The 24,454-nt window shown below is 41.7% G+C and overlaps 1 protein-coding gene across 1 annotated transcript; it reads right to left on the bottom strand.

Annotated features, from left to right (window-relative positions):
• Window positions 1-558: 558 nt before the first annotated feature.
• On the bottom strand, window positions 559-23,971 carry LOC148112047 (vomeronasal type-2 receptor 26-like). The gene is made up of 5 exons (XM_087878858.1): window positions 23,652-23,971; window positions 23,061-23,349; window positions 13,969-14,763; window positions 7,255-7,524; window positions 559-912 (listed from the first exon to the last, which is right to left on the bottom strand). Exons 1-5 carry the CDS (start codon window positions 23,876-23,878, stop codon window positions 559-561), a joined length of 1,935 nt encoding a protein of 644 aa, XP_087734984.1. The 5' UTR covers window positions 23,879-23,971.
• Window positions 23,972-24,454: the final 483 nt, after the last annotated feature.

Here is a 24,454-nt window from a genome sequence, read left to right as displayed (position 1 = left end):
TCAAGGTGAGTCGAAACGGGCCTTTTCGGGGTGTGTGTGTGGAGGTGGAGCCTTGTTTGGGCGAGGCGAGGGGGGAGCCGGGAGCTGCAACTACAGAAAAGGAGCGTTTGGGGAGGGGGAGGGGTTGCTTTGCGAAGGGCAGAGTCTTTTGGGGGTGATCTTGGCGGGAGAGTGGCTGGTTGGTTGGTTGGCTGTGGATGGGAGGTCGGGGGTGGGGGGTGTTTTTGTGGGTGCGTGTTGTGGGTGGGGGAAGGGGAGCGGTTGAGGAGGAGGAGGGAGGGGCTTAAAGCCAGGGAGGGAAGGAGAGGGAAAGGGGGAGCAGCGGGTGAGGAGCGACCAGAGCGGCCGAGAAAGGCGGCGGAGGAGCTGCGAGAGGAGCGAGTGAAAGAAGCCAAAGAACCGCGGAGATTCTCCCTGAGCGGCTTCAACGGCTCGGGCGGCAGCGCGCCTGGAGCGTCTCCGGTGCTAAGCAGGGATGCTGAGGGTCTCACCTGGATGGGCGCCCAGGGCGAGCGCTGCGGAAAAGCCAGATTCTCCTCCCTCTTTCCCCCGCCCTTCTCAGAAGCCCCGCCCCCTTTCCCTCCGCTCTGCCCCAAACTCTGCCAGCTCCTCTGCCTCCTTCCCACAGGGGGCGCTTTCCTCCCCATTAGCCCAGTGATTCAGCCACGGAGACGCTCCGGGTCCAGCGCCCTCCGGACTGCAGCCGGGCGGAGCTGGAGGTGCGGGGGGCCCTTCGGGAGGCCATTCAGACAGCGCCGCCGCCCTAGGAAGCGCCTCCTTCCTCCGGTCCAGCGTCTCCAAGCGGCCCCTCTGGGTCCCTTTCTCGGCCACTGGGACCTCCAGCCTCCCGGGATTTTGGGCTGGTTGTTCAGGCAAGGCTGGCTGGGTGGGCTTTGCTCCGCTGTGGAAGGGCTGCGGAATAAGAGGGCGTCACAAATAGCCCCAGAGACTTTGGGGCAGCTGATCAGGGAGGGAACCTCCGTGGAAGGAAAAGACGGGAGAGAGAGAAAGAGCGAGCGAGAGAAAGAGAGAGAGGGAGAGAGAAAGGGAGGGAGAGAGAGAGAAAGAAAGAAAGGGGGAGAGAGAAAGAGAAAGAGGGAGGGAGAGAAAGAAAGAGAGAGAAAGAGAGAGAGAGAAAGAGGGAGGGGAGATGAAGGAATGGCCGGAATCCGAGACTCGGGATCTCTTCTGAAGAGGGAAACCTTCTCACTGACGGGATCTCTGAGTTATTGGTGGTTACAGAAGAATTGCAACCGAAGGGCAGGTGAAGGGATGATTGGCATTCCTTTCCCCCCCTTTTTCCCTTCTTTTTCCCAGCCCCTCCGGCTCCCTCCTTCCCTTCCTGCCTCCGTTTCCTTCCCCTCCAGACGCCGCAGAGGTCGTGCAAAGGCCCCGCTCACTGGGCTCAGCCTGGAGGCGGGGAGGATCGCGCAAAAACGGATCGCCTCCTTCTCCTGCCCCTCCCGCCTCCCCCCCCCGTAGACGCAGCCCCCGCGCCCGCCCCGCCCCCTTGCGCCGGGGGGGGGGCAGGAGGAAGAAGCCGCACCAGCCCCGCATCAGCCCCCCCGGAGGTCCTTGCCCCGCACTCCCCACCCCCCTCGCCTCCCCTCCCCCTCCAGCCCCCCCCCCGCGTTTCCTCCCCTCCCCCCGCCCCTCGCCCAGAGAAAGAGGCCCCATCAAAGCACAAGCGCCTCCGAGCAGGGCGGGGGCCGCTCAATAACGGGGGGGGTTTAGGGCAGGGGGGCGGCTGGATCCCGCGGTGGGAAGCTGGGTCTCCACTCAGTCTCCCCGGAGACAATGTTGGAAGGGAGGGGAGGGGAAGTGCTCAGCCCCCCTGGCTTGGGGAGAAGGACGGAGCTTAACGGGCCTCAGCGCAACAGCCGCCCTGAAAGGCAGAGACAGGAAGGAAGGAAGGAAGGAAGGAAGGAAAAGGAAGGACGGAAGGAAAGAAGGAAGAAAGAAAGAAAATGAAGGAAGGAAAGAAAGAAAGAAAGAGGAAGGAAGGAAAGAAAAGGAAGGAAGAAAGAAAGAAAAAGGAAGGAAGGAAAGAAAAGGAAGGAAGGAGGAAAGAAAGAAAAAGGAAGGAAGGAGGAGAGAAAGAAAGAAAAAGGAAGGAAGGAAGGAAGGAAGGAAAAGGAAGTTAGGAAAGAAAGGAAGGAGGGAAGGAAGGAAGAAGGAAGAAAGAAAGAAAATGAAGGAAGGAAGGAAGGAAGGAAGGAGGAAAGAAAGAAAAAGGAAGGAAGGAAAGAAAGGAAGGAAGGAGGAAAGAAAGAAAAAGGAAGGAAGGAAAGAAAAGGAAGAAAGGAAGAAAGAAAGAAAAAGGAAGGAAGGAAGGAGGAAAGAAAGAAAAAGAAAGAAAGAAAAAGATTTTCTGTCCTGGGGGGGGAGGTCGGCTGACCCTCCAAAGGCTTCTGGGCAGGAGCTGCCGGGGGGAAGGACCGCCGTCCTAGGAGCGCTGGGTCGGACCAAGACCGGGGAAGGGATTAAGGGGTGGGGGTGGGGGGAGGGGAGGCGGTGCGCCCTTTCAGGTGGGAGGGGGAGAATTGAGAGGCCTCAGAGCTGCAGCGGATGAGAAGCTCCAGGTGATGCTGGTCCTCTCGGGAGCTCACCTGGACGCAGGTAACAAAAAAGGGGGGGGACGTTGAGACCTTAATCCCCCCTCCCCGAGCCCCCCCCCTTCCAAGGGCTTCCCGCTCTGCGCCGTTGCTGCCGCTGCCCTTCGCTCGCCTTCCTCCGGGGTGAAGAGCTGCCGTTTCTCCCCACCCAGCAGCCCGACGGCTGCAACCTCGCAGGGAGAGAATCCATCCCCGGAGCTCCCCCCAAGGCTGCTTCCCCGCCGCCTCGCCGGATGCCCCCCCCCCCCGCAGACCCCCGGAGCTCCCGCGTGGGTTCGCTCGCTCAGCCCCGGGGAGGGAGGCCAGGGAGGCGGGAGCGGGGCTGCCGGAGGGGGCGCTGGGCGAGCGGGGGGGGGGGCGCCAGGCGGAGGGGAGCCAGGGGGGCGGCAGCAGAACGCAGCTTCGTCTGTGGGAAGCCGTCAGTTGTGCCTGGAGACCGTAAGGGGAGTCAAAGGCCGCTGAGGGACTTTGTGCCAATCACCGGAGCTTTAATCCCACCTTCCAACAAAAGCCAAATGGGGGACTTGGAGCCAATCATGGGGGGACTTTGAGTCCTGCTCCTATTTTAGGCATGAAAGCCAGCTGGCTCTGAGTTCTAATCCTCCCTTAGACATGGAAACTCCGTGGGGGACTTTGGGCCAATCACCAGGAGGCTCCTGCGTTCCAGTCCCGCCTTAGTACTTTTTGATTGGGGGAGTGAAACTTGGAAATATTTTCTCATATGAATCTTCTCATATTAATGTTCTCATATTAAGTCATAATATGCTTTGCCCAACACTCAATGGGTGCTTCCCCACAACTGAACCTTCCTCCATCACCCCAGACAGTGTTGGGCACTGAGACATCCCTCCATCTGGGACTCCCCAGTTCTGATACCCCAGATATTCTGATCCCAGAACTGGGGAGTCCTAGATGGGGAGATGGCCGAGTGTCCAGCACTGTCTGGGGTGATGGAGGAAAGTTCAGTTGTGGGGAAACACCCGTTGCGTGTTGGGCAAAGTCTCTGCCTTCTGCCTGTGGGAGAACCAGAGGCCTCTCTCTGCTCATCGTGAATCTTGGACTGACCTTCTGACCCATCAGAGCTTTTCTTATCCCCTGAAAATGGAATTTGCAAAGGATTCAATTGGCAATTAGGAGCCATTCTGAAAGATACAAATTGGTCTCTAATCAATCAGCAGACTCTGTGGTTGGAGAGCAGAGCAGCTTCCTAGAAACCCAGCTCTTCCCATCCTTGCTCACCCCCTTCCTGGACCTGGATGAAGATGCAGCGTTGAACCCTCCTGCCACAGTCTGTGATGCCTTTTAGACAGGATCCCCTCAACCTCCCCCTGGGGAGACTCTCCGGGTCCCCTTTCTCTGAGCATCTTCTCCAGCCCTTCACAGACAAGAGAAGCTTGGAAGAGGAGCAGAGAAAAGGCTTTAGGTAGAAATTGTAGAGTGGACCATTAAAGGGCCTGAACACTGTTAGATATTTCTCTTTTATTTCTTGAATAAGGAAAGAAAAAATAGGGAGCCAGACAAAGTGAGCCCCAGTGAAATCCCAGATGGCTGTTGTGATCCACTCTTTCTCTAGAGTAGGTCTCATCAGGACATCAAGAAGGAGCCATTTAAGAGTTGCGCAGATCTGCCTCCCCAGCGGAGAGCAGGTGAAACCTTCACATCATTTCATGGCTTCTCTCAGAGATTGTCACACAACATGACTGGAGCTTCTTTCCCACAGCTTCCATCTTGCCATTCTTCCTCCTCAGGCTTTTCTCTCACACAGAAACACTTTTCGGCTCTGTCAAACCTGCTCAAATTATTTTTGTAAGGCATCAGGTTCATTGGCTGTTCCTGAACATGAAATTCTTCTGAATGACCTTCCCAGAGTTCTCTTTATTGAGCTGAAAGGGAAGGGGATTAAAGAAACATAGACATATATTCTTCTTGGATTCCTGCATACTATCTAAGTAGAAAGAATTAATATTTTCTTTCAAATAAAAGAAAATCTAATAATTCTTCCAATATCACAATGGTGTTATATCTCATGTTTTTACATTTGTTCTGCCCGTAAGATGTTCCTTTGTGTTGAGGTCTGGCCTCACAAGGATAATGTAGCACTTGGGGATGAAGATGCAGCCCAGCAGACCAGCACTGGAGGCCAGGATGGAGAAGACCTGCACAGCCACCATGGATTTCCCTTTGGTGCTCAGGTAGGTGGGCACAAAAGTCACCCAGACACTGCAGAAGACCAGCATGCTGAAGGTGATCAGCTTGGCTTCGTTGAAGGCCCCAGGCAGGTTCCTGGCCAGGAAAGCCACCGTGAAGCAGATGGCAGCCAGGAAGCCCATGTAGCTGAGGGTGGTGTAGAACATGACAACGGCCCCTTCGTTGCATTGCAGGATGATCTCTCCAGGCTGGGAGTGGAGGTCAGAGTCAGGGAAGGGGGGAGAAACTCCCAGCCAGGTGGAGCAGATGAGAATTTGGACAGCAGAACAAGAAAGGATGATGGAGTTGGCCAAGCTCTTCCCCAACCATCTCTTCACTCGGTTTCCTGGTTTTGTGGCCAGGAAGGCCAGCACCACCGTGATGGTTTTGGCCAAGAGAGAAGAAACGGCAACTGAGAAGATGATGCTGAAGACCGTCTGTCGGAGAAGGCAGGTGGCTTTCCTTGGTTGACCAATGAAGAGAAGGGGAGACAAGAAGCAAAACAGGAGGGAGACCAGGAGGATGTAGGAGAGGTCCCGGTTGTTGGCTTTGACAAGGGGAGTTTCTCGGTATTTCATGAAGATGATTAAAACAAGATCTGTGATTAAGAACAAGAATAGGGCAAAAGAGACCAGGATGATGCCCAGATGTTCCTCATAAGAAAGGAAGGTTATGACTTTGGGGATACATTGGATTCTGGCTTCATTTGGATATTTATCATCTGGACATTTGGTGCATTTTTGTGTATCTGAGAAAGCCAAAAAGCAATATTTCTTTAATATACTGGTTTTTTTACATGTTAAGAAATATCTTCTTTGGATCACAGCATGGGCATTTTCCAAGAAGTATTTCTTAACGATTTCATTAAAAAGAGCATAAGAAGGGTATTATTTTTTTTATTGAAAAATGTAGCTAGGTTAATGAAGGTGAGGGAGGTTCTAGGATGTTAATTATTTCCTGTGTAATGTGTAGAATCTTCATAGGAATCTACATTTTTAGAGGTTAATAATGAATCATATAATCGTTTTAGGCAAACTTCCTGAGTCCTGCCCCATGGCAGTTAATATCCTGGATTTGGAGGATACCTACAGTATCTTGTAACATCTGGAAGCAACCTGGAATTAAGGAGAAACTTCTTATCAGTGAGAGCAATTAATCAGTGGAACAGCTGGCCTCCAGAAGTTGTGGATGTTTCAAGATTGGAGGTTTTTAAGAAGAGACTGGACAGTCACTTGTCTGAAATGGTATATGGTCTCCTGCTTGAACAGAGGGGTGGACTAGAAGACCTCCGAAGTTCCTTCTACTCTATTCTGATTGATTGGTTGATTGATTGATTGATTGATTGATCTACATGACTGGCACTATTTGTGTAATGAGTTCCCACCATAATTATCCACAGCACCACGTTATGGACCAGTGACACCTTCTCAGTGATCCTCAAAGGAGGCCGATAAACAATGAATTTCAAAGTCTTTCAGAAGGTGGACCTGAAACAATTCATCAAGTTTCAAAGATCTCAGATGTTCCTAGAAAGGTGAACTTAGCAGCACATATCCAAACTAAAAAGCAGAAGAGATATTTCCTCTGCTGTTAGTAAAGCTTGCCCAGTCTGCCACTCCCTCCTCCCATCTCTTCCCAGCCCCTCCTTCCAAGTCTTTTTGATTTACCTCCGTTTAGATAAGAAATTGTGCAGGTTAAAAATAAAAAACCCATGTGAGCTTCAATCTGTCTTTTAACTTCCACCTTCATGAAAATGTTCTGGAGGAATACAGTTCCACAAAGCCTCCCATTTTCCTCAGTGTGACCCACCTTCCTGAGTGGAGATGGTCCCCTCCGGACAAGGAACGCAGTCATAGCAGCAAACTGGCTCTCCTTCTCGAGCCCTCTTGACAAATCCAGGATGACAACTTTCCACACATTTGGACTGAGGCAGGGACTGAGCAGAAAAACAAGGAATGCCAAAGAAAAGAGGTTAGGACTCTCCATCCATGGAAAATGGGGAAAGAAATGGATGGAGAGAAGTAGCCTCTGGTCTTCATTGGGGTAAATATGAAACCTCTGACTAAACAGATGCAGGAGGTAAAACAACTGGCAGATTCTTCATTTATTTCCTCCCTTTTTCTTTTGGAATTAAACATTACAATAAAGTACTTTTTTATTTAATGTAGTCTAGAGGGATGGAATTGATTTTTTTTTAAGTATGATGATATAGTCTTATTAAAACTGATAACGTTTACTGTAAAAGATTCAGGAATTTTTATTCTATTAGGTTTTTTAATATGAAATTGAACAGTGATGGAGAAAGAAACCTCTGACCAATAATATCATGAAAGGTTTCCATAAAACATGGCAAAGCCTCTCCACTTAGGTCCCGTCTCTTGAAGAGCTTCCATGAGATGACACCACCTGGCATGGGAGGCCAACCACCCTGGAGACTCTAGGCTTTGCCCACTTGAAATGGGACCTCAAGCTTTGGAAAACAGAGAAAAGACACCAAAATTTCTCCCACCTTATTGAGTAACTTTAGCCGTGAAAGAGCAACTTGATTGATAGTAAGTGTCTGTCTTTCAAAATACGCCAGAGTCTCTCCCCTGGGATCCTCCTTGGGCAGAACCAAGAAGCCATGAATGCCCAGATCTGCTGTTATCTCTCCATTTTGGTCCAAGTACAGTTTCCTCTCAGAAATATTCCAAAATTCATTCTTCTTCAGAAAGGGATGAAACTAGAATGGGAACATCCAGGAATTTGAAAAACAGAGAATTTTGTTTTTTATCCCACATTGAATCTTTCTTCTACAATTGTCTAATCTCCAAATATGCTTAATTAGGATACAAATACTGTCATTATCTTCAGAAGTGAATGAAAAAGTTTGAGAAAGATTTGTCAATCATATACTGACAAAATATAGAGATAATTGACAAAATTTGTCAATTATAAGGAACATTCTAGAGCAGATGACAAATAAAATGATCAGAGAGAAAAGAAGTTGATTCATAAACTCTTTGAAAACAGGAGGTTGATTCCCAGAAAGCATGGGTTGATCAAGAAGAAAGTTGTCAGGCTAATCTTCTCCCTGGTCATCCTGATGGAAAACACCTCCAGATGTGCTAATTCTAATTAATTGTAATGCAACATTAACAAAATATTGAATATCTCAAAGGACAAATCTCCCACCAACTTTTTTCTCAGCTTGAAGAGTTAGCCAGGATCCTTTCTGAGTTTCTTTCTCTCCCTTTATGCAGCTGCAGGATTCTCCCCTCTTCTCTGATCCTTCCCTAGGCAGCCTCTCTTCCCCTCATCCCAAAAGTCATTCTCACACATCATCGCACTTCCTAAATAGATTATGGGAACTCTGGTGACATCACTGGATTTCAGTAAAGGACTCTGTAAGGTCCAGCCTCTCCTCCTCATTCAGGAAAGTGCAGACTCTTGAAACTTGGCCTTTCAAAAGGAAGCTTTTATTGGGAAGGAGTGGTGGAAGGACGGAATCAAAGGAGGCTCTGGGGGCCCTCAGGCAATACAGTTAGAATAAAGGAAAGTAGAAATTTTCCCAACAGTCCAATGGGGATTCAGCCAATCCGCAGGTGTGAAGATGTTATTGTACCTGCGGCTCTGAGAAAGTGATAAGGGAACTTTCCCAGGGTCCTCTTCCGACACATGGCCCCCCCTCCCCTTACACTCCCCAAAAGGTGAGAAAATGCCAGGCCGCTTAGGCACCAGGCTAAAGGTTAAAAATCAATGGGCTGCAGGATACAAGATACATGGGGGGAGGAAAGGGGTAGAAGGTAAAGTACAAATGTAATCCTGGGTCCCCTCCTTCCCCCAAAGAAAGGCAGATTCACGCATCTGACAGACTCACAAACAATTGTGTGATGTGATTAGAAACCTGAGGGACGGATGGTATGATAACTAAATGGATAAAAACTGTCTTCAGAATGATACCCAAATACTTTAATTTTTAATCCTTTTTAATTTTTCCTATGAGACCTGAAGGTTATGAATATCAATTTACCATTAGTCATCAATTTTTTTTATGTTGTCATTATATGATAATTAATACGATCTTAGAATAAGCTAATTTGATCTGATTTAAAGAATATCAAGCTTTTCAATTTATAAGCCTTATTTGAAACTTCATTTAAAAAGTTTGATAAAATAACAATGGTTATTTTATCAAATCAATTTAAAGACGATAATCAGAAGCAAGCAACAATTGTTGAATCGGATGGACTGGAACTGAATTTCCTGCTGGCATCCCTGAAGGAGGAGTCTGGTTTGAAGGCAGGCTGCTTGGAGATGGCTGGAGAGGCCATGGACCCTGAAGACTCAAAGTGGACAGAACGGATGACTGATGAAATGGATTCTTTCAAGAAGATTGAGGGAGATTGGGGAATGGACTTGTCATATTTAACTGGAAAACAAATCTTAAGAGTCATTGAGTTTCAATTTACAGGAGGTCCTGTGACTTTTGGGAATGGAAAGCAGTTGTTGGAAAAGATCCTAATTAAAATTTTAAGGAAATGCATTATTATTAAGAATCAAACAATGACGTTTAACCCTGGACAGATTCTGGATGGATCAGAGATAATGATTGTGGTGGTCTGTGGTAGATAAGAAGCTCCTGTAAATTTTCTGTGAGTTAATTATAATAGCAGATAATAGACCATTTTGAAGTTTTGAAATTTAACTTTATTGTTGGATTGCCTGTTAACTACGTTTTTTTTATATATAGCAGATAGATGACAAGTCAAGTTGTTGCAAATAGATGTGTAGTTTATAATTGTGGGCCTATTTTGCAAGGGGGAGAAACTATTATTGCTGTATTGTATTCAACTGGGGGGACAATATGCAAGTTTTTCTGTTTTTAATGCACAATTTTTGAAAAATGTTTTCTCTAGTTTTGTTTTGTCTTTGTAATAGTTTTATTTTCCTAAACTTGTATTTTACCTTTTTGAATAAAATAAAATTTAATAAGAGGAATATCAAGTTTCCAGAAACAATATTTATGATTAGGACACAGAGAAGGGTGTATGAGTAAAAAGCAATAGAAAAATATCTGAGTTTTAGCAACTAGGACTTGACTAACAACAGAGTCTCATATAAGAACATAAATGATGGACTGGAAGAAAGATGAAGGATACCAAACTTCATATGTATGTTTGTGAAAATGATCTCAAAATCATAGTTAACTGGAAACCGAATCTGAGTCAGCAGGGAGATGTTCATGGAAAGAAGGCAAATGCAGCCATAAGAATCTCAGGAAGTGAATGTTGTGGTTTGGGGAGACCCCAACTCAAGGACCAGAATCCCTTGCAGGCACCACGCTTGGAGGAGAATTTGCACAAAATCTACGTGTGAACTTCAGGGAAGGAGAAATAAGCCAAGGAAGAGATCAAAGGAGCTGCTCTTAGCCTTGAGGAAAGAGAACAAGGAGAAGAGCTGAAGATCAGGAGGAGTTTGGGAGCCCCTTTTCCAACTGACACAATCTCTCGGTTGGAGAAGGGAGGATGCAGCCCTCTTCCAATCACAGACACACGTTACACACGAGTGTAAGATCTGCTCACTGTTATTCCAGAGTGTCAGACAAGGAAAAATGAATTCAGTTACAAGAGAGGAGATTTTAGCTGAATGAGAGGAAAAATATGATAAAAGGATGAGCTGTGTTAGAGCTGAGCCAATAAAGCAGAGAAGTTCAATCTCCTCTTCATGGATTGTCTGAGTGCAAAGACGGAGCAGCCATCAAGAGAAGCTTTAACTGGGATTCCTGCAGAGAGGAGGGGTTGGGCTAGAGCAGTGGTTCTGAACCTTCCTAATGCCGCGACCCTTTAATACAGTTCCTCACGTTGTGGTGACCCCCAACCAGGGATGGGTTCTAAATTTTTTTACTACCGGTTCTGTGGGCGTGGCTTATTTTGTGGGCATGGCTTGGAGGTCATGTGACTGGGTGGGCGTGGCTAGCTGGTCATGTGACCAGGTGGCCATGGCTATGTGTATAGGGACTACCCAGAGGGCTGAAAAATGTGATTTCTGACAGGTCCTCGCACTTTTGACCGGTCTTCGCAGTCATGACTGGTCATCATTTATGCCCATTGTACCATTCTTAACAACCGTGTCACTCATTTCACAACTGCTTCTCTTCACCATGGTGACAAGATAGGGCAAAAACATAAATTGTGAGGACAGTCGTAAGTTCGAGGACTGGTCAAAAGTGCGAGGACCACTCAAAAATAACTTTTTCAGCCCTCTGAGTATGCATAAAAGGATACAGCAATAGAGAGGGATGAAGGAAGGGAAGGGAAATTAGAGTAGGAGTGAAGGTAAGAGAGGGAGGAAGAGAGAAGGAGAAAGAAAGAGAAAGTCGGGAGAAGAAGAAGAGGGGGGGAAGAGAAAGTAAATAAGAAAGAAAAGACAGAGGTGGTAGGTTTGAGGAGAAAGTTTGCTGTACAATAAAGATGAAAGGGAAGAAAGCCAACCCCAAACAAATATTAAGATATTAAGATAAAGAATGAATTGTTAAACTTTAAAGAATAAAAGAGAACAAATAACAATAAATAGCAATAATTAGAAACACAAATACAAACATACAATATATTTTCTTTGATCAGAGTATTTGGCCGCTTCACAAATTTAAACAGTTGTAGGAAGTTAGCACCCACCCTTTTCCTAAAAGAATGAAATACTTTGGGAAATATTAAAAAGGCAGAATATTATATTTCCCTGGATGAGAAATGGAGAAGCATATTTTACAGACAAAGCAGCTCCCACCTTCCTGCCCCCCACCCTTTGTTAATGGGCCAGAGGCAGAAAGTCAATCCTTTGTCAAAGGACATTTGCAACACAATAGCAACAGAAACTAACACAATGGGCCCCATCAAGCCATTGATCCTGTCCACCATTAAACCATCTTTCCAAGCAGTCTTCATGTTTCCAGTGTCTTTTTCCCCACTTGGAGCAGAACCCAGAAGGATATTTCTTCCAACACAGTATTTAGTCATTTCAATTAAATTTACAATTTCTATATTCCTTTTTACCATATTTATTCCTCATCTATGTTTTTAAAAAACCAATATTACCCTTCATCCTCATCTCTAATCTTAATCAAATTCAATTTTTCCCTTCTATTCTATATTATACCCCTTCCCATTGTCATCTATTTTTATATCCATCCTCACATTGGTTAATTATGTAATATTACAGCTTAATATAAATTCAACATTTTAATATAAATCAATTAGTTATATAACTACCTTTTTTGTATATTAATCAATTTGAACATGAATATTCCAATTATTTCCATGCAATCCAATTTCTTACAAATCAATTAATTATATTTACCAATAATAATAAACCAAATAATTTCCCCCCTATATTCCTCCAAACCACAACTTAACCATTTCTGCTTTCAACACAATATGCAATTAATAGTATCTCAATTATTACAAATCCCTAGTTAAATAGAGCTTTTTTTCTTTTGTGTTTTAAAATCTTGAACCTCCTCTTGCCCTAAATTTCCCATTGTTTGTAGTTTTGCACCTACCTTTTTTGGTGAGGAAAAAGAAAAAGAAATCTCTCTGCCTCATTTTGTCATGTTGCAGCCTGTTTACTTTCAATTTTGCTTTTTCAGCATAGCTAGGGGGAAAAAAATCTGCTCCAGGAATTTACCTCTTTGCAGCTAGCTCTTTGAAGCCCCGCGACAAGAATTTAAAGTTTTTTTTTCCCTCTAGCCATCAGCTGGGACTCCGGAGGCAGCAATAGATTGGGAGTGGGCGGGGTATGCGAACGGCGACCGGGCGATCGAACAGAGGCAGAGGGTGAGGGTGAGTGAAGGCGGGGGGGGGGCAAGAGAGGGCTTTGGTGACCCCTGTGAAATGGCCGTTCGACCCCCAAAGGGGTCGCGACCCCCAGGTTGAGATCCGCTGGGCTAGATAGTCTCAGGGTCTCCTCCAAATTTATAAAGGTTGTCATGCCACAACATGTATCTATTGTGCAGTTGTTGCTCTAGCCCCACCTAGTGGCCGGGGGCAGATAAGCCTAACTGTATGGTCTGAAGCCAGACTCCCTTTTCTCTCAGCCTTTGGAGGAGACGGAAGCAGCCGGTTTGACCGAGACACATGGTCATCCAGAGGCCTCCGTCCCTCACACGGAGCATCGCTGGAGAGGTTCCAGCTGCTTCTTTGTTGGCTGTTAGTTAATGCTGCCTATCTCCTATTTATATTTGATTCTCACTCTTTGCATCTCCTCAGTTTCTCCGTGCCCTTTTCTCCCAATGAAACACCCAGACCCACCCCAGGCTCCCTTTCACTGGAGGAGAAGAGGGGGGTTTGGCTGCCTGTTGAGCTGCACACAGACCCACCTGCAGTGGGGACGGAACAAAGGGGAAATTCCACCATGCTCATCACAAACCCACAAATATAGGAATGTATTTAAAAAAGAATACATTATTTTCAAATGAGCAGAGTTTAATATAAAAATGCCATGGTATCTACTCTTTGGAACCATTATTCCCTGAGTAATTGAATTGGCCAGATCTGTTGAGTTGGTTCCCCTCCTTCTCCTCTGGATTCCTCTGTAGGAAGTTAGCACCCACCCCTTTCCTGGAAGAGTGAAATATTTTAGGAAATATGAAAAGGGCAGAATATTATATTTCCCTCGGATAAGCATGTTTTGAAGCAGCTCCCATCTTCCTGCCCCCACCCTTTGTCAATGGGCCATTAAGGCCTGGGCCAGTCTATTCTACATAACAAAGATCTACCTCCTTCAGGCAGAGCCATAGTAGGAATTGCCAAAGATCCAACAAAGATAGGATTAGCCCTCTACACAATAGCAGCAGAAACTCACCACATGTGACCTGGGAAGCACATGTGACCATCAGCCAGCAAGGCCCCCGCCCCCTGGGAGTCTGACAACCAATCATGATACTCTTTCTGGGCCCCAAGAAATGCAGAGCCAGAGAGAGCATAAAAACCCGAGGATCTACTGTATCTGCCCTTTTTCTGTTCAGGAGCTCAAGCCATGTGATCCTGTCCACCATTAAACCATCTTTCCAAGCAGTCTCCATGTCTCCAGTGTCTTTTTCCCCACTTGGAGCAGAACCTAGAAGGATGTTTCTTCCAACACCTCCTCCAAAGGATCTCAGATTAATGGATCCATATCGGGACCCCCATACCTGCCACGGCTGCAGCCTTGAAGACCCCAAACTCTTTTCTCCCTCCTTCCTTCTCCTCCTCGATCTGGAGGAATAAGCGGCATTCAAGGCCTGGGCCAGAGTCTTCATGAAAATGTAATATTGATACTCATTTGGGGCCCTTTTCCTGTTCCTTTTCTTCTGGGTCTCCAGGGGGGCTTTCTGGGTGCATCTTCTGCGGCCTTTGACAGAAAAGACGATGTTTGAAAGAGAACAGAGAAAATAATGATCTTGAAACTTTTCTTCCACAAAGAAATGGGGTTCAAAGGCAGAATCTTTTGGCCTTATTTTTGGCAGATATGCAAAGTTCAAAATACTATGGATGTATTTGAGAAGTCTGCGCTTCTTTAGTATATACCATAGAAAAGTTGTGAGGATCCAGACTTTCCCTTCAATGGGTCCTGGTAGACGCATAAATGTTAAATGAAAAGGAAGAATTCTCTCCCAAATGGACACATATTCTATGAAGTGAACAAAGACGTTGACTTGTCTCCACTTAGAGAGGGAATCCCTGAGGGATGCTGTATATCCAGTTGTTGAGAACAGTTGTGATATAACCACACAAATTCCACTCCTGACAAGCACAGGAGGAAAAATCCTCATGAAATTCTCTCCCTTCTCTGTGTCTGAAGTAAAGAGGCCAATCAGGGTCCATCTGAAATGGAGGAGCAGGTGGACAATTGCTGGGTACTGGAATCCTTCTTTGGGATTCATCCGGTGGAAAAAGGGGAATTGACTTTTATCACTCAGAGCCTCTGAAGCAATTTCAAGATTCATCTAAAAAAGCAATGAAGAATGCTGTGTTACATTTGGGATCAGATCAAGTCCAAAATATTATATTTTAATAAATCGAACCTGGTTCTCATGAATATCTTAGAATAGTTTGTTAATCAGACATTGTTTAAAATATTAAAGACAGAATATTAGCAAGATTGTATCATAATAATGGTGAATAATAAGCAAATTGAAAAACAATAAAAATGTAAATCATATTACTGTATCACCCCTACAATTGATCACAATTAGATTAACACGTGAAAATGCCAACTGGAGTATTCTATTCCAATAAAGGAACTATTATAATTTTCGAGGAGTGCTGCATGTTTTTTTGATTCTATATCCCAGATTTTTTCTGGAGGAAATTTGTTAACTTCTTTCTCCAGTTATACAAGAAACAGGCAGACCTCAAAGCCTAATAAGATTTGTCAGTTGCATAATCCAAGTTTGGTCTTTAATTGAAGTTTTCTCTGTTCCAACAGCCACAATTTTCAGAGTCTGTCAGTTTTCATAGACTAAATTTTATGCCAATGCCCATATTTTCTGATTTTAGACAAAGCAGAAAGGGTGTAAATTCCCAAATCAGCTCTGAGGGCAGCAGCTGGAGTCCTTTTGTCCACCGCAAGATCCTCCTCAGAGGCTGAGATTGGGTTGGTTCTGCTGGTGGTTTCTCTCTGAAGCCCCAAACATCAGATTGATGTAAGAACATGGGGGAAAACTGGGCCTCAGATACTTTAATAGTTTGGGGCTGAGGAAGCTGGAGAGCTAAAAGGTTTTCATTTAAGCATCACTTTCACTCCTGCCCTTTCTCTAACTGAGCTCCTTGGATGATGAGGGAGCCAAGATTCAGTCTCAGAGAAAACTAACCCAGGTAAGGAAAGATGTTATTTGCTCTACTGGATTACCCTCAAATAGGCATTTATGGCTATGATGTTGTTTTCCAAAGACCGTCACTTTTGAACTTGATTTATTAATTATCAGATAATTATTATGACAAAACAATCCAAGTCTTCTTCACAGGGCATAAATCCAAAGTGTAAGTATGATACTATCACATTATCAGTGTAAATCAGTGTATTCCAATAGGAATTTAACATGCTAAACATGTGTACCTATAACAGAACTTATAACAAAATAAAAGGGTTGGAAGGGACCTTGGAGGTCTTCTAGTCCAACCCCCTCAAGCAGGAGATCCTATAGACATATAGACTGGGTGAAACCAGGCTTAATAGCAGTAACTGTGAGAGGGATCCTGGAGTCTTAGTGGACAACCAATTAAATATGAGTGAAGAGTGTGCAACGGCAGCCAAAAAAGCCAATGCAATCCTAAATTGCATTAAGAGAGGGATACAATCAAGTTCAAGAGAGGTACTAATACCACTCTATAATGGTAATTTGGTACCCTTTTTAATTGTTGGTACAGCCAAAATTAGGGAAATTATTTACTTCATTGCCACAATGTAAGAAAAGAGATGTTGGTTTATATATTAGAGATACAATTTCAGCGGAGCAAATATATACAGATGATGAGGGAAGAATTTTGATGGTGGAAATAATAGATAATAATATGAAAATACTTTTAATATTATTACTATTTAATAATATATGCTCCAAATGACAATCAAGAAGATTTTTATAGAAAATTACATATAAAAATAATTGAATTGGACTATGATAATATTTGCATGATGGGAGACTTCAATGGTATAGTAGATGAGAAATTAGATTATAATACACAGAAGGCAATAAAGCAAAGTAGAAAGACTCTTCCGAAATCTTTTTTCAAAATGACAGAGGAAATAATTTTAAAATTTAATTTAATTTAATTTAATTAATTAAATTTATATGCCGCCCCTCTCCAAAGAATCAGATGCATGGAGAGAAAGAAACACAAAAATTAGACAATATACTTTTTATTCCAATAGACATTCATCATGGTCTAGAATAGATATGATTTGGATGACAATGGAATTGACTTCTAATATAGAAGAAATTGAAATAGAAGCAAATACCTGGGCAGATCACAATCCAATGACAGTGAAATGGAAAGGATAAAGGAGAAGGTCTAGATGGACTCTAAATAACTCAGTACTAAAAGAAAAAGACTTTGTACAAAAAATGGAGAAATAATTTTTTAAAGAGAATAGAAAATAGGATATATCAATGCAAAATCTTTGGGATACAATGAAAGCTTATGCTAGAGGTTTGATAATAGACTATACAAGGAAAAGGAATATTAAGAAAAGACAAGCTTATAAAACATTATAGGACAATTACAAGAAACTGGAAAAAGAATTACAGAAATCTCCACAAAAAAGGGATATTAAAATAAAAATGGATACAATTAAGCATAAAATGGGATTGATAGAAAAAGAAGATTTAGCACAAAAAATTAGAAGTACTAAACAGAATTATTTTGAAGATGCTAACAAACCAGGTAGATGGCTAGCATATAAACTGAAAAATAACACAGCTAGTGGATGACCAAGGACAAATTAGATTTGGGAATAAAGAGAAGAAAAAAATTATACAAGATTATTATAGAAAACTGTACGAACAAGAGGTTATAGATGAGGAAAATGTTAAAAGATATTTACAGAAGGCAAATCTACCCCAGATTTCCAAGGATACCGAAATGATGCTAGAAAGAAATATAACAATGATGGAATTAACTGAAGCACTTAAAAAACAAAAGAATGGGAAGGCACCAGGCCTGGATGGACTTCAAGCGGAATATTATAAGACATTACAGGAATCGTTGAATCTCCCATTGTTAGAAGTCATGAATGAAGTTATGTCAAAGATGAAAATTCCCAAGACATGGTCAGAAGCATATATTACACTTGTTCCAAAGGAGGATACCGACCCACAACAAATCAAGAATTATAGGCCTATATCCCTGCTAAATTCAGCCTATAATATCTTCGCTTCAATATTGGCAGAAAGACTGAAAAGATATTTAAATAATTTTATACACTCTGATCAAAATGGATTCCTGCCAAAAAGACAGATTAGAGACAATATGAAGATAATTCTGAACACTTTGAAATATTATGAGGCACATCCTGAAAAGCAAATGGCTTTGATATTTCTAGATGCACAGAAAGCCTTTGATAACGTGAATTGGTGATTTATGTTATTACAACTGGAACAGATGGGCTTTGGTAGAAAATTTATTTATTCAAGCTATAGAAGCCATGTACCATAAACAAACAGCAAGAGTAATGATAAATGGAGAATTGACAGAGCCTATTGAAATAAAAAAAGGAACGAGACAAGGTTGTCCACTGTCACCTCTGTTGTTTGTGCTAACATTAGAAGTGCTAAACAGGAATATTAGAGAAGGAAAAGATATAAAAGGAATAAAAATTCAACAGGAAGAATACAAATTGCAAGCATTTGCAGTGACCTGGTTTTTATTCTTGAAGATCCATTAGAATCAATAATTATATTGATAGACAAGATAAGAGAATTTGGAAAAGTAGCAGGTTTGAAAATAAATAAAGACAAAACAAAGATTTTGACAAAAACATGTTAATAAAACAAAAAGAAGAGGGCTAAAAACATTGGGCACAACATAAATTTAAACGAATAGGGTACAATTTGGAACAGTAATCTTAAAATGACTAGGGCGGTAGCTTACAAGGAAAATCAATATAAGATGTTACATAGGTGGCACCTAGCCCCTGCCAGGATTGCCAAAATCTACCCTAATATGAGCCCCAAGTGCTGGAAATGCGACCACCATCAAGGCACCTTCTACCACTGTTGGTGGACATGCCCCAAAGCCAAAAATTTTTGGAGAACAATTTGGAAATGGATCTTGGAAACGATAGAAGAAAATATTAATTTTGAACCAGAAATTTTTCTCCTGAGAATCCTGAAAAAAGAATATGAGAAGAAAAAGAGGTATCTAATCATACACATAACAACAGCGGCAAGAATAACGTATGCTCAGTATTGGAAAGAGGAAAAAATACCACCGGAAGAACATGTAATTAGTAAGATATTAGAGTGCACCGAAATGAATAAGCTAACACTTGAGATTAACGAAAGAGAGAATACGGAATATTATACTGTGTGGGAAATGTGGTATAAGTGGATGGAGAAAAGAAACAGAATGCATAGCATGAGGGGCACAAGGAATAATCAATAATGACTAAATAGAATTGAGCATTACCATTTGTACTATCTTTTAAATTATAACCAATGCAAAGATGCAATATTATGTAAATAATATGTAAATAATGCATATATGTGTGTTAACACCACGGAACCGAAAAACGTTGAATTGTACTATTATATATTACAATAAAAGACCAATTAAAAAAACAAAAACAAAAAGAACTGGCGGAAGTATCGAAGATGCAGGTCACCAATAAGGTTAAGTATTTGGGGATACACTTGACAGCAAGATGTAGTACTCTTAAGGAGAATAACTATAATAAACTTAAACAACAGATAGTGACAGATTTGGCAAAATGGGAAAATTTACAACTATCATTAATAGGGAGAATATCAACCATTAAGATGAATATACTGCCTAGAATTCTATCCTTGTTCCAGACAATTCCAATTAGGTTGGGAAAAGATTATTTTGAAGATTTGAACAAAATAGTTTTAAAATACATTTGGCAGGGTAAAAAGGCGAGGATAAAATTAAAATTGTTGCAAGACGCTAGAATAAGAGGAGGTTTTGGTTTGCCCAATTGGGAACTATATTATCAAGTGACAAATTTGATGTGGATTAAAGAATGGATAATGTTAAGAAATATTAAATTATTGACTTTAGAAGGATATGACTTGTTGTTGGGATGGCATGCTTTTTTATGGTATAAGGGAACAAAAACACAGGGGTACTTTAGAAGACACTACATACGAGAGACTCTGTTATTAAACTGGGAGAAGATTAAAAAACAACATTATTTAAAAATTCCAGTCTGGTTATTAATAATTGAAGCATTCTCATACTCAATAACATTTAGAAAGGAACAAATTGTTAGATATAGTGAATTATTGAATGAAAAGAGTGAACTTAAATCGAAGCAAGAATTAGAAGAACAAGGTATAAAGATGAACTGGTTTTCATATATGCAAATATGTTCTAGATATGATAAAGATTCTAAGACAGAAGGCTTTTATAATAATTTGACTAATTTGGATAAAATTTTAACAGGTACAGATGACAATGTAATTAAAAAATTGTACGGATATTTATTAGAGGTTAAATTGGAGGAAGAACAAGTCAAAGAAACAATGATTGCATGGGGGGAAATTTTGGACATGGAATTGACTTAGGGAAATGGCAAAAACTGTGGTTGCAAAATTATCAAATGACAATGTCAACAGCATAAAAGAAAATTTGTATGTTTTACAGGTGGCATCTACCCCTGACGAGGATAGCCAGGATGTTCAAGGACAAATCTGAAAAATGTTGGAAATGTCATCAGATACCAGGCTCATATTACCATATGTGGTGGACTTGTGCTGAAGCTAAAAAATACTGGACTAAAATCCACACATGGTTGGAAAAAATGACAAAAAAAACACATAGACTTTAAACCAGAGATCTTTTTATTGGGGATTGTACCTGAAATATACAATAGAGAATTGAAATATTTGATTGTGTTTGCTAAAAATTGAAAAAATGAGAAAATACCAATGCAAGAGGAAGTTATTAAGAAAATCATGGAATGTGCTGAAATGAGCAAATTGACATTTGAAATTAGAGAACAAGAAGATAAACAATATTACAAGATATGGGATCTGTTTTATCAATGGCTAGATAAAAAAACATGGAAATGAAATATGATTGAGACATAATATAAGAATTGTAGAAATATATAATATACAATATAATGATGTATGATTATTGGACTGGTCTAGGAAGAGGAAATGACTGTTATAATATAAATTAACTTAAATTTGAAAATATTTTCTACGAAGAAATAGCCATTGTTAAATAAATGATTAATGAGGATAATAATACAAAGATACATATTAGATTGATAATATGAGAAATTAGATAATCAATAAGCTATGAAGATGGTGAAGATGCACAAAAGACTTGTTACCAACCGACACACTGATGATTGATGATGGATGTTTTATGTTTTGTTTAAAAATAAAAAAAAATTTAAAAAACCCAAAATGGATGCCTTTTGTTTGTCTGAAGTTTATGATATGGAAAATTTGCTTTCTACATGTTTAATCCCTGTATGTAGTAATTCAAAACTTTACTAATTTGAGTGAGTATTTGTTCGAAGGGAACTTTGACTATAAGAATATAGCTCGTTGGGGGGAAGCTGTATATTATTCACCCCCGAACGCAATTGATTTGTTTCAGTTCTTGAAAATGTAATTTTGTTGCTTTAACATTTTAGATGAGTGAAGAAACATTCAGCATCAACTTAAAATTTTGTATAATTTGGCCTATCATTTGTCCTATTTTAATTGGAGGATGCTGTTTTGTTCAGTGTATTTCTTGCTTTTGTAACATATGTATAACTTCAAGGATATTCCTCTCCTGATAATAACCCCTTTTTCTGGCCCCTCGTGAGAGGATGGCTTCACAAACAAGATAAAAAAGAGTGAGATGTAGGGATGGAAGAATTAATTCGGACAGAATGCAGCAAACTGCTTCCGTTTCTGATGTCATGTATCTTCTTCCTGGGTGATCTCGAGGCTCTGGCTCTGGTCTGTGTTATCTGACTTTCCTTCTGAGTGGGGGAACAGGGAGGAGGATTTTCCAATTAGAACGCTGTTGCTGTCCTGCCTTTTATCTGCCTGTGTAAAACTGTATAAAAAATAAAGCTCTCTGCAAGAGCAGGAGAGACATCTTTGATCAGAACAAATGCCTGGCCTCTGATTTTCTATAGCCACATATTGCTGGCTCATATTTAAGTGATTGTCCACTAGGACTCCAAGATCCCTCTCACAGTTACTGCTATGGAGCCAGGTTTCACCTAATCTGTAATGTATATTTGGTTTTTCTAGCCTAAGTGTAAAACATGACTTTTCTCTACAATGAAATTCACTTAATTAAATAGGCCCAGGATTCAAGTCTATCTCGATCTATCTGGATCTTGAGCCTATTTTGTTGTTGGCTATTCCTGCCACTTTAGTGTTGTCTTCAAATTTGATGATTTCCCATTTCTCCCCTCATCCAAATCATTCATGAAGATGTTGAAGAGAACTGGGCCTAAAATGGAACATTGGAGTCCCCCACTGCTTGTTTCCCTCCATGCAGACGTAGTTCCATTGAGGACCACAGGCTGAGCCCATCTGGGGGTGATGCTGTCTATCCCACATATTTTCAGCTTCCTGAGAAATAGGTTGTGGAAGACTTTGTCAAAGCCTTTCTGAAATCCAAGTACTATATATTACATGCACTGCATTTCGCTGGTCCCCTAATTTAGTCATTTTTGTCAACGAATAAAATAACATTTATTTATGATCTTTTTTTTCTCCTTCATTACTCCTAGTAAGTCATTTCATATCTATACTGACTAACAAGGGTTCAAATATGCATCTTTCCCTTCCCCCTTGCTAAGCCTAGATCCTTCTTCTCATGGCTCCATTGAGCCCAAACCTCCCTCTCAAACAAGGGCTTGGATCAGGGCCAACAGGCTGAGCTCCATTTTGAGGGCAAAACATTTTCTCCATCATATTTCTCTGTTTATTGAGTCAAATGCTGCACTAACATCTAGTTTTACTTCGCTGATATAGATGAGATATTTCAAGACAAATTTGTTGCCAATATTAGATTGTTAACTTGTGCAATATTCCTTATAAAATCTATATAGTATTTAATTCTACCTAAAACCTTCTGGTTCTTCGGCAAGGAATGCATTTTTCTCAAGTTTAACTAAGAGGATCATGGCATAAATTTTAGTCACAATATCTGTTAGTTTATTTGGCCTATAATTGCTAGAGTAATTTTTAATTCCACATTTTAGATAGATAAAATGCTACTATTGCCAACTTCAATCCGACTGGATAGGGCAGGCATCATTTATCTGTGAAAATGAAGATGCCAATAGAGGCCCCAACAACCAGGAATATTTTTTGATCAGTTAAATAGTTGGTAGAATGTCTTCTCCAGGGAATGTATTACTTGCATTTAAGGCCTTTTATGATTAATCTCAACTTGAACATAATGGGGTAAAATATTGACATTTTTGCTAACTTGGAGAAAAGCAGCTCTTGAATTCCATGGAGAAGACATGATTGCATCTATTGCTCACCCACCACCACCCACCCCTCACTTTACCAGAGGGAGAAAAACACACACAAACCTGAGGGACTTTGTAGGTGCCTCCTAATGTTGACATCTGGGTGGAGATGGCCCTTTCAGCTCCATCAAGAAGAGCCAGAAGGTTCTCCTTCCTTCCACAGCCGTAGTTGGGGACATTGGCTTCTCCAGTGGAGAGAGTGTCCATCAAGGCATCTGAAGTGTGGAAAGTGCTCAAATAGTTGTCGTGGATGTTGTAGCCAAGTGTGAGGTTGTGCAGGAGCTGGGAATTCTTGTTGAACGTTTGAATGTTGAAAATGAATCGTAAGCCATATGAAAAATCATAATAATTCCTATGGTAAAAACATGTTATTATAATCAAAAGCAACAATAAATACTGTTTTTAATACATAATCCTCCACAAGCCTACTGAGTCTTAAGGAGGAAAATAATCTGCAGCCTTTTCAGCTTTTTTTCAGACCCCTTTTTGAGTCTCTTTCACAAAATCAGACCAAAGAGAGAAGCCATGGAAATCAAAATCATTCAGGAAATTAGACATATCCCCCAATATAGGAATAAATGAAAAATAAAAAACAGAAAAGAAGGAGAGTGTTAGAATGGAGGGAGTGCAACTCCATCACCCTGAATGACTTACGGATCATGGAAAACAAACTGAAGAGAAGGAGCCACGTTGAAAAGCAACTTTGTATGCAGTATTTCATTTCCAGTGATGACTAAACCAATGAGATGATCTCCTGGGCTATAAAAGCTCTGTGGCTGTTTTCCATCCTCCTGTTTGAAACTCAGCGGGCATTTCATTCTCAGCTTCCCAGAGACTGGATGGGACAAAATCAGCATCAGAGGCAGAAGCAGCAGATCCATAATTCATGGCGTGAATCAATGAATCCCTTTCCTGTTTCTAAAGAAGATTTAGAAGAATCAAAGGACTCTCACAAGGTGGAATATGATCCAGTTGCTTTCCTGATTCAAACACAGAGAAACACTCAGCTTCATCTAGAAAGGAGAGAGACGTAAATTCAAGAGTACAGACTCTGCTTGTCCCAAACCTCCATATTTCTCTGCCCAAAGTCTCCCCTGGAGGATTCGGCCAAACAGCAGAGCTGAAACTTTTACCATAATTCTACCTTTCAGGAGGGATCCCTGGATAATTCAACTAGTTCATGCAGTCAAAGGTTGTTGGGAAATTCTCTGGAGGGAAATGAAAGGGAAATAATCCTCATGTGATTCATAATAACAGGGGTAGAGATGGAATTAAATCGGTCATCTAGAATTTAGAGTTTTGGGAGCTCCATGCAGGCAATACATGGCACCTGTGGCTGAAGAAAGAAAGAAATCTGATATTTGTTTGCATAGTGATGAAAGAGAAAATCCCAGGGGCCAGTTAATGCCAGAACAGGTCACAGATCTGAAATAGCTGCCAGCTGAGTTGGAACCAAA

This window comes from Pantherophis guttatus, chromosome 15 (assembly GCF_059756535.1).
Source record: "Pantherophis guttatus breed Tessera chromosome 15, ASM5975653v1, whole genome shotgun sequence".
NCBI classification, from domain to species: Eukaryota; Metazoa; Chordata; class Lepidosauria; order Squamata; family Colubridae; genus Pantherophis; species Pantherophis guttatus.
The sequence above is the reverse complement of the archived record's forward strand: the minus strand, read 5'-3'. Positions and strand labels throughout refer to the sequence as shown.